Below are 11,287 nucleotides of genomic sequence, written 5' to 3' on the forward strand. Positions count from 1 at the left end.
TAGCAGCAACCAAGAATTGGATTAAAAATGGGGTTCTTGTTCCAGTATTTCTGGTTGGCATTTGCGGTATTGGATTTACTCTCGGATTGGTGTACGGTAAGTTATATAATTTACCATGGTTTCGTTGGGGTATAGGACTTTTGTTTCGGATAGGGCTAAAACATTTATTTGATTTTATTTCTTCATGTTCATACTGTAGATTGTGAAAATTTCTGAAACATTGCATCATTTAAAAAATGACCTTTATACAGTAGTACTAAAATAGAGGTTATAGTACCTTAAACTTGCACACTCTCCATTAGTGGCCGGAACTCTTGCCCCCCCCCGGATTCCCCAGTAAAACCCCAAATTGCTTTTATTCCACCCCCTGATATTCACTTTATCCCCTTTGTCTGGTCCCTCCACTGCCTCCATAGAACTACATGTTAACACTAGTTATAGAAAAACAACCCTAAAGTAGAAACACCCATTTGGCGCCAAATGTGGATATGATGTAGATTCAACATCTGGAATGCAATGCAAATGATGTCGTCGCCACAGACCAAGGTTAATAACCGGCTTAAGAGAAAATCAAGTTTTGCGTAGGATTGTGCAAAAGCGTAGCCTACATACATAAAGAGATTACATAGAACTTTATAGATTGAATTTCTATGTAATAATATTAATAAATAAAATAATAATAAATGTTATCCTATATGCAAAATCCTCCATGAGAGAAACAATAGCAGACAGGCTATAGCCTACATAGATACATAAAAGGACTTTATAGATTAAATTTCCTATGTAATAATTATATTAAATAAAATAATAAAAAAATGATATGCTAGCTCAATATGCAGAATCCTCCATGTGTTTACGAAAGAAAGGCAATAGCAACCATCATGATTAAATTCGAATTTTTTTTCAATGATGAACAAATAAGCATATCAATTAGTAACTACCCATATCAAAAAATGAGACCTTTTCGGATAACTTCCCGATAGTCACCGGGCAAATTTCACATGCAAATTAGATATTAGGTAGCGGGTGACTACCCGATAAATTTTTTGGAAACCATAGTGGATACCTTTCAGGTAATAGGTACCGGATGACTACCCGATGACTTTTTTGGGAAACTAGCGGGTAACTACCCGGTGACTTTTTTGGGGAACTAGCGGATAACTACCCGATAACTTTTCGGGGACCTAGCGGATAACTTTTGGTGACGATACAGAGGAGGCTTAAAGGCATTCCTACAATGCACTATGATTGGGAAATTTGATCAATATAACCTAAAGGCAAAGTCCCCATTGCCACACACACAAAATGGTAATTGTAAAACTGCAGCCAACGAGCTAATAGAACTTATATTTGACTTTCTTACATGAAACATTCATATTGTCCCACTGAATTAATTTTATTCATAAGTCTTAATGTTTTGAATGTTAAATAAAAGGATAAAAAAACCAGATATTTACACACAATCCCAATGCAAGGTATGGTCACTGGTCAGCTATGCCACATGTGTATAAAAGCCAGACATACCAAGGTCAGAAACCCCATTGGGTTATGGGAATGTCTTTAAACATCCTCTGGTGACGTTATACCTGGTGACCTCTTTGGAGACTTCCTGTTGACCTTTTGGGGAATGCAGAAATTTATTAGGCAATATTTAGCTTATTATTTGAATTGTAGTTTTTGGAGAAATACAACTCTGCAGTCATGGCAGTTGAGCTAGTGCTATCTTGCTAAAATATGAATATGAAATATGAATATGAATATGCTATAAGAAACTTGAAAGTGTACAATGTAATTGCAGTTATTGTACAAAAATATTCTTCTGATTTAATTTGGTTCACACCTTTCAATTAATGTACAACCAAATTGTTATGATATCAGCATATAAACATGTATTACAGTACCTAAATGTGATCACATCACTGACACAGCCTATAATTTTTATATCAAATATGATCATTTATTTACAACAAATAGCTTAACATAAAGCTTATATCAGTTAATTCACACATTAGCTGATGATTAGTAATTTATAATTTAATTAACATTACTTTACTGTCAAAATCATGTATGATTTACTGGAAAAGATATAAACTAAAACATTCAAATGTGTCATATATTAGGTACATGTATAAAGACTGCATCAATATACAAATCATTTCATACAATTTTCCTACCTGAATTGTCATATGAAATCAAGCATTCAATGCTTTATAATTCCTACAGCATCTTCCAGATTAATTAGTAAACATCTTGTAATGTCCTACATGTAAATCCATACATTTTGGACCACAAATAACTTTAATACTCTGCACAAATATATTCCAACTGCCAACAGCTAGCTACTCCATTTTGAATTCATTTAGTGACCTTTGACCATATACCCACCCACAATGCATTCTTAAGATGCTTTATGCTATTTCAAGGTCAAATTAAAAGCGGATAACCACCGGGTAACTCCTGCAAAGAATCTTATGTTTCTGGGAACCTTCTGGGTAACTCATTTGAAATATTTGAGTTTTTGGGAGACTTCCGGATGTCTATTTTGTTACGAGTCGTACTTGACTCAAGGCCAAAATCACCTTTTACCCGAACTCACACGAATGCACAACACAAATACACTGTTTGATTAAGCTAACAAAATCTAAGTCTTTAATTGAAAGTAATGCAGGATTGGTACAATATATGACAACAAAATGCAAATATAAAATAATCACACAATCATAATAATGTTTTAAGTTATTGGTACTTAGCCAGCATTCTTCTTTTTGACGATAACAGAGTTCTTGCAATGTTCTGGACGGCTGATGTATATATCCTTAATCACTTGTCCTGCGAAAATCAGCGAAGTCCATTGTACACTTGCATTTATAAATCCTTGCGTATAAAATCCTCATACAAAAACGGTGTTACTTTCTCTCAAGTACTAAACTCCTTGCGTCGTTCTCCAAACACGTTAATAACTCCTTGCGCAGTTCTCCAAATACTAAACTCCTTGCGCCGTTCTTCAATACTAAACTCCTTGCGCAGTTCTCCAAATTTAACTCCTTGCGCTGCTTTCTCCAAACTTGGTGCTATCTCACACAATATCTTCAGGAAGCAGGAGTGTGATGCAGTTGTCCCCACTTATTTTGACAGTTGCGTTAAATCAAAACACCAGACTTCAGCAAGTCGACAGAAGAATATATATTCCTTTCTTGGAAGAAGTACGTTCTTTGACGTATTCTAGATCTTCTCCGACAACACTGGCAAATAGTAGTACTTTGACTACATAAAATATTTCTGGTTTGCAATTTCCTTTCTTTGAAGGAATTGGACTGTAAGCATATTAGCTACCTAGCCCAGATCAACACTATCAACTGTGACAATAATTGTGTTATATTTTCTTATATATCAAGCAATGGGAAATCCCAAGTATTAATAGCCAAATGTGATCTTGGGAATTCCCAAACCTTAATTATAACATTAACCTTTCTCATTACATCACTTCCTTAGGGGAATTCCATTACATCATTTTCACTTTACAACCTCAGGGGGTTTCCAAATATTCCACATTAGATATGATTCAACTTGTTTTGCTCAATTTGAGAGGGGAATTCCCCCAAAATGTCATCACTCATGTAACTTTGTAAACAAAGATAAATCATCAAATTAAATTACTGAGGGCACATCACAACCCGAAAACTTTTGGATAACTTAATTAGGTATCCGCAAGGTATCCGTTAGCGGGCACTTTCGGATAACTCTGGAAAAGGTACCCGAAAGGTTTCTGATGACCACCGAATGGTCATCGGGTGGTCACCGGGAAACTTTTCTTTTTGCTATGGGTATCCCCCTCCTTTCATGAATGATCATAATTATTAAACGAATTATCGTATGCCACATTTGGGATATGCATTTAAATTACTTATGTGCATGATTATGAAACCTCGTTTGTTGCAATGGTCCCAACATTGATGTCGCGGGAAACGTAACCCAAGATTTGAAAGTTGCAGCCAAATCCTATTACCTTGCCATGCTTGTATTCAGTACCCATTCAGAGTCAAGATTGTCGTACGATAATTTTGACTCTGCGCCCAAATTGTCTAAGTGCAATGACGTAATGATTATTTGTGCTCAATAATGTCGTCAGCCTCCATTGTATTACTGGGACGTCATTGCACTCGACAAGTTCGGCGCCCGGGAATTTTGAATATCGCGTGTTGAAGAGACTGATGTGTTTATTCGTTTTAATGGTCACTATGAGTTTGTTTTAATAAAACCACATGATTCGTGTTTACACATAAGGCATAATGTTGAAATTGCTGGAGACTTCTTTTAACTTTGCAGCAATTATAATTTAGAAATCAACTTTCTAAATATTCTAATAAAACCATACAATATTTGGTTTAAAACGGCTTCGTAAAACAGAAAATTGTTGCTAACCCATGCAATATGGTGTTGCAGGTAAATTTTAAGCATATGATCTGTTCAGAATTATTTCTATATAATTCTCTAAACAAATTCCCTCTACCAGCCGGTTTGTTCGAATAGTCTAGGAGCAAGGGGATTTGAAAAATGGTTGAGTTCAGCACCAATGTCAACCAATCTTTGATACCACGAGGTGTTAGTATAGACCCTCTAGATCACTTCTAGGGGGTAATAGACTCAAATTGTAAATATTTCAAATGTAACAATATAATAAAACAGCTGGTCAGCTCTGAATAATCGCTATAATAAAAGTTGGAATTAAAGATACTATTTTACGTCTACTGCCAATATTGGCAACAGGTGGTGAGCGCCGTGCATTCTCTAAATTCAGTAAATTTCCTTTGAATGGGATTATTTTGAAATTTTAAAACGCTTAAAATATCACAAACAATAATTAATATTAATACAAACTAAAACCGTTGGGGTTCGATAATGAACCCCACAAAACTAACCTTCAAATTAATTAAGGGATCTAGAATGAGCGTTTATTGCGTTTCGACAGTATTTTTTGTGGGACATGAGAGCACCTCAGACGTATCGAATTGCATTCTGAATACGAAGCATGTCTTTCTGATATCAAATAATTTTCATTTTTGAAATTCACGATATAATACAAATTTTATGACAAATTATTAAAATTTGATATTTTTCAAATTTTAATATATAACAGTCCTCGAAATTAATTTTATAAATCTAATGATATATTCTTAAAGTGTATGTAGTGGGAGGAAAAGCCGACGATCAATTGAAAATTTTGACCTTATATATTGAAGATATGGATTTTTTTCCCCAAAAGACCTATTTTCTTTGGTGTTTTGGGGAAAAATCCATATCTTCAATACGAAAGGTCAAAATTTTCAATTGATCGTCGGCTTTTCATCCCACCTACATACACTTTAAGTATAAATCATCAGATTTATAAAGTTTACTTCAAGTACTGTTAAATATCACAAAAATATAAATTTTTAATGATTTGCAATAAAATGTGTATTACATTGCGAATTTTAAAAAAATCAAAATTATTTGATATCAGAAGGACATTCTTCGTATTCAGAATGCAATTCGATATGTCTGATGTGCTCTAATGTCCCACAATAAATACTGTCCAAACGTTCATACCCCTTCCCTTAAATACAGCCAAATTTGATTATTACTGGGTGAGAGTCGCTGTGACGGTTTTAAATTCGCCGTGTTGGTTAGGCTCCGATCACTCTCAGTGTGCAAATTGAATAGCGCGTACCAGTGATTACGGCAGCTGCGAAATTCAGTCCCGATTTACTTCCGTGTTCCGATTGCATGGAAAGTGCCATACGGCTGAGCAGTTTTGCCGTCTCTCTCTATCATGCCACTCGCCGCCTGATTGACAGGCACTTTATCAAATCTACATTTTTCATCCATATTTTGGAAACAATAACAAATTTTATTTTATATGTCTTTTCTATTAGGATAATATTGACTCCCGGGGATATTGACTATTGTTCTATTAATTGTACTAATTTGTAACCCTGTCACTTTAATCTGTATATTGCCATTCGATTGAAATGGACATGTGTAAGAACAATGATTTCTATATTGAATCTGTTTTACCGTGAATAAAGTTGCTATTATTATTATTACCTTCACTGTATCACAAAATGCATGGCTTCATAGAATTCGGCGAGCATAGACTCAGGGGGTAAATATAAAATATAACCTCCAAAATAGTAATTACTGCAAAAATTTTAACAACTTGTGAATATGAAGAGAGCGAACCGTGGTTTGGATTCCAGAGGGAGGGTGTCTGTAAGAGGCACAGCCATCAGAAAATGACTAACTGAGATCGCGCGCCAATTAACTTACTGCAGTAATGTTCCTAGTCTTTAAAAAAAATTAAGCATAGATGTGAATCGAACCCGGTATCTCTTGGTGCTGAAGTACGGGATAGTACCACTAAACCAACTACCTATCTGCACTAAAGCATGTGATATTAATCCTTTATAATGTTTAACGGAATAAATCAATACTAATGCCCGATGTCATCCAAATAGAAGTCCCACAACTAAAGTAGCAATCAATCAATCATCACTCAATCGTCACGTCATTCAAATAATCATTCGAAAAATAATAAATAAATAAATAAATAAATAAATAAATAAATAAATAAATAAATAAATAAATAAATAAATAAATGTGTCAGATTTTTCGAGCCCCAAAACGTCGTTAAATAAACAAATAAATAAATAAATAAATAAATAAATAAATAAATAAATAAATAAATAAATAAATAAATAAATATATAAATAAATAAATGTATAAATAAATAAAATAATAAATCCATTTGTAGGTTCAATCAAATTAGCTCAAGGTTATTCTTATGAAATCCAATATCGGTAAGGCAAAACCCAATTGATGGAAAAGTATAAGTTAATTCCCCATATTTATCATGATTATGTAAACAATTACGCATTTTTGTTTTTGTTTTGTTTTACTTTATCCGTTTGTTTATTTTCATTGTAGAACTTGACCTGACGGGTAAAAGCACCTATCAAAGCTCCACTAATCCTGGGATTCCGGGTGCTTCGTATAAAGCTATCGACGGTGACACTAGAGGGGATTTTTACTCTGACTGGCACTGCTCAATGACAGGTATTCCTAAACACTATGAACCACAATAGCCTCATCCCAATTGCATAGTTCAATAACCTCAATTAAACAATCAGAGTGCAAAATTTGACCTCATGCTGCAGAGTATGAGTTTTTGTACTCAAATTTCCAAAGTTCATTCAATGAGTGTGCAAATGTATTGAAGTTATAGAAATGAGCCCTGATAGATGAGCATGTTGTGGATCCTAGTGAAACAATGTCGGGCAAAGAATATGATTTTTGACTACAACATTTATTATTATTATTAAACAGCTGTTATATTTCGACAAAATATCCTATTATAACCACATCCAAAATGTAATCCCCCCCCAATGAAAGACCATTATTTCAAAATGGATGGATCTACGATAAGCTTAGGTAGTTTGGGCGTTAACGGTACACTCCCACCCCCAAACGGATAATTCGTATGACCTTAATAAGAGTTTGTAAATGTATTAATACCTCATCACCTAACATGTGGAATTTTTTTTTAATTCAGCAGGTTGTTTCAGTCGTTATGTTTTTACTTTGATTATAAGTACGTTTTTAATATAACTGCAGAAAGAGAAGCTTCACCAGAGTGGTATGTGGACCTTGGAGACTTTTACTGCATAGACCGGGTTGAAATCTTGGCCAAACAGGGCTGCAACGCTTGTCGTAAGTTCTTGCACTTTCCCCCTGGTCCTAAGTGACCGTTCACAAACACTTGTTGGTGGGGGGGGGGATGCAAAATGGGGACCTTAAAAGTTTTGACCATCTTAAGGGGGCCCTGAAAAAATGACCGGGAAAATTGAGTTTATATGCTTTTCTATGGGGTTGACCCATAATTTTCATGTTAAAAAGGGGGGCCTGACATTTTTGAGACCTGAAAAGGGGGGCCTCGGAAAATTTTCGCGGAGAAATTTTTTTTGCATCAGCCCCACCCCTAGCAAGTGTTTGTGAACGGTCCCTAAGTGAAGTAGTACTTAATCTGTCAATTTATAATATTCGTAAGGGCTGGGTATGAACGTTTGGACAGTATTTTGTGGGACATGAGAGCACATCAGACATATTGAATTGCATTCTAAATACAAAGAATGTCCTTCTGATATTAAATAATTTTGATTCCCTGATTCTCACCGAAATTGGGCTATTCCATTAAAAATCCACACAAATTTTGAATAGAATAGACATCTGGGTAACTTCCATTTGAAATGCTCACTTCAATTGAGGAAGAGGATACAAAGGGAGTATGGGTTTCAAAATGATTAACTCTGACTCCCCCTATGGAACATGTTTCCAAAATCTACAACAGGGGTAGTGTGGATTTCGACTGGAATAGTCCAGTTCATCTCTGCTGCTACAGGGTGTCCCAGAATGATTTATACCATGTTTGAAAAAAAAATATTAAAAATATATAGTCAACAGTATCTAATTTTACTAAATTGAGTTTATATGCTTTTCTATACAATGACATGTCTCCTACTTATTCTGTGACTTCGATATAAATAGCTTGATTCGTTTTAGCGAGACATTGATATTACTGAAATGAACGAAAACTGCGGGGAAAACTGTAGTGTATAATTTACAGCCATAAAGGCATAATAACACATGAATCCTTTATCACCATCGTCCAGCCGTACTGTGCAATATATTTTTTAATCAAATAGCTTTTATAGGAAATACACCAAATTTGGCACAGATGTAGAGCTTACAACGCTGCACATAGTTCTTGATTTGGGATTAAGTGAAACATTTCAAGATGACTTTTAGGTTGAAAAACATACTTTTTATGTGATTTTGACCGCAATTTTTGCCCAAACATTTCATTATTATAGAGGATATAACTTCCTCAAGGATCCTCCGCAGTAAATTATAATTTTCTTCATTACGTAGCTGGTGTTTGCTAATATGCTGTGAACATAAATACATGCCGTGACACTAGGACGAACTTTCTCTATACTTTTACGACAAATCTATCTCTGCCGGCATTTGAAATGATGAAACTCTCACACCGCAATAATTGTCTTCAAAACCGGCGCCAAAGAAATAATAGTATAAGGTCACTCAAGCGTAACAAGTCCTTTATTTCATACAAGGAATACTTCCAGTAGCGTAGCCATCAGGGGTGGGGGGTGGGCAGGGGTCAATGTACCTGACAAACAATGAAAGAAAAAAGTGCCCCTCGGACAAAAAATAAAAGAGAAAATCAGGTGGGCAAAGGAAAAGAAAAGGGGCAAGGAAGCCTTTTTCTACCGATATTAAACCCGATCATGGGCAGAAATAATGTAAAATACATAATTGTAAAGATAAAGCCCTTTCCATCCTGATAATGGGCGAAAATAGTGTAAAATACCAATTTTTTGCACGCTACCTGCGCACATCGTCCCAGTAAGGCCTTTTTGGAAGCTCAAAGACATACAGTATCTATGTATTGAATGATGCAACTGTCATTTTGTTCGCCTGTGCCCCCTGAAATCCCCCCACACACACACACACACACACACAAAAGCTGGCTACACCCCTGAATACTTCGTAAAATCATAAATAATCGATAGATACCGGCTTTTTAGTAGAAGTAAGAACAGGACACAACAAATATACCTTTCCAAATATCTTTTGTGATGATCGGTTTTCAAAATAGGTTGTTTTGTCATAACTCGGAATTCACCATTTTTACGGAATACTGTAATTTCTATTAAAAACGTTCAATTTCTAAAATCTAAAATCTAAAAAGAAAGCTAAATATAATAATTTTAGAAATTAAAACAATACCACCAATAACAATACTCTTCATACCTTCAACTTTCCCGGTATAAATCATTTTGGGATACCTTGTAGTTGATATTTTAACATCATAAATACATATATTATTTTTATTACTGTAGTTCGCAATCTTCAAAAGAAGGGGGTATTTCTTCACACTACCACAGATACAGAGGATCGCATTGAGACTAGCAGTATCTGTGGAAGGTTAATCACACTGCTAGACTTCATCAACCCCGTAGACAAAATTACGAGAAGCTGCGACGGTGGACGCGGGAGATATGTGGGCATACGAGGATTCCATCTAGAAGATGACAAAGGAACCCTAGAGCTGTGTGAGGTTAAAGTGTTCGCGACGGATGCCTGTAATTAGGCCTATCAGTCAGAACGGTGGTCACCAGTTCTTTTATTATGCCTAGTCGCGCTAAAAGTCGATCGATATATGTTAATTTTGCTATGAAATTAATTTTCTCGGTCAAATATAAAGCAATTTTTTTCCTTCAGAAATGTCAGTTAAAAACATTTGGATATACATTTAAAAAATTAAAAGAAATTGTATCTTTTAGTGTGATATTTTTTATTTGTATAGGTCTTAAATTCGCCCGCGAGCTTTTTTCGGGATTCATTTTTAGCGTTTCAAACTAATATAGTTTGCTGAAGAAAGATAATTCCCACCTCTGTAAGGCACATCATGTGGGTCTATATATTATAGTTTGGTCAGAATTTCCGTTTTGATTTCACCTTTTTTCACTTGCGACTGCCAAGCCTTTGCATCGGGGCCTGAGATTGGAATTCCAGTTTCCTTTCTCACGAAGTAAGGGCTAAGAGTAAAATTGTACAATTGTGTTTGGGAGTGGCCTTCTCTCTTTCTCTTTTTCCTAGCTATTTTCTTCCATTTCTTGCTTTGTTTATCAAAGCTATCTAGGCCAGCATGCATATATTAGCCTACACTGGCTATCCAGGCTTGTGCATTTGTATGAGCTTGGAACGGTCCATGGTTTTCCATGGATTAGCATGTGTTCCTCACGGACCAACCTGGGTAAACAAACAAACAAACAAACAAAAATGTTCAACCAGTACTTCATTTCAGATTATAACCAGCAGAAATAATCGATATTTCTATTGTGGCTTGCAAAATCATCCATTTATGGGAACATTCGCGAGTTGATTTTTACCAAATTGGCAGACGGAATTGAAAAATGGTGCAATCAAAACCAAAATTCTGACAAAATTCTGACATATTATATAGCTTTATATGATGTGCTTTAGAAAGTTGGGAAATATCTTTGGTAGCGAATTATGTTACTTAGAAAAACAAAAACGTTGACCCAAAACAAAAGCTCGCGGGGCAACTTGAAGCCTGTGAAAATCGCAAATCTTAAATTTCACATCTAACTTTAACATCAGGGTTTGAAAAAAATATACAGTACCAAGCATTATAGTTTTCTTCCCT

The 11,287-nt window shown here is 35.2% G+C and overlaps 1 protein-coding gene across 1 annotated transcript; it reads left to right on the forward strand.

Moving 5' to 3' along the window:
• On the forward strand, positions 1 to 10,207 carry LOC140140392 (uncharacterized). Its single transcript, XM_072162152.1, has 4 exons — positions 1 to 96; positions 6,964 to 7,092; positions 7,651 to 7,746; positions 9,957 to 10,207. The coding sequence occupies exons 2-4, from the start codon at positions 7,086 to 7,088 to the stop codon at positions 10,205 to 10,207; spliced, it is 354 nt and encodes a 117-aa protein (XP_072018253.1). The 5' UTR covers positions 1 to 96; positions 6,964 to 7,085.
• Positions 10,208 to 11,287: the final 1,080 nt, after the last annotated feature.

This window comes from Amphiura filiformis, chromosome 19, assembly GCF_039555335.1.
Source record: "Amphiura filiformis chromosome 19, Afil_fr2py, whole genome shotgun sequence".
Taxonomy (NCBI): domain Eukaryota; kingdom Metazoa; phylum Echinodermata; class Ophiuroidea; order Amphilepidida; family Amphiuridae; genus Amphiura; species Amphiura filiformis.

Excerpts from the sequence above, each read along its gene's own strand:
- LOC140140392 (XM_072162152.1), top strand. Across the intron at positions 7,747-9,956 it reads ACAGGGCTGCAACGCTTGTC|TTCGCAATCTTCAAAAGAAG; the intron begins GTAAGTTCTTGC and ends TTATTACTGTAG.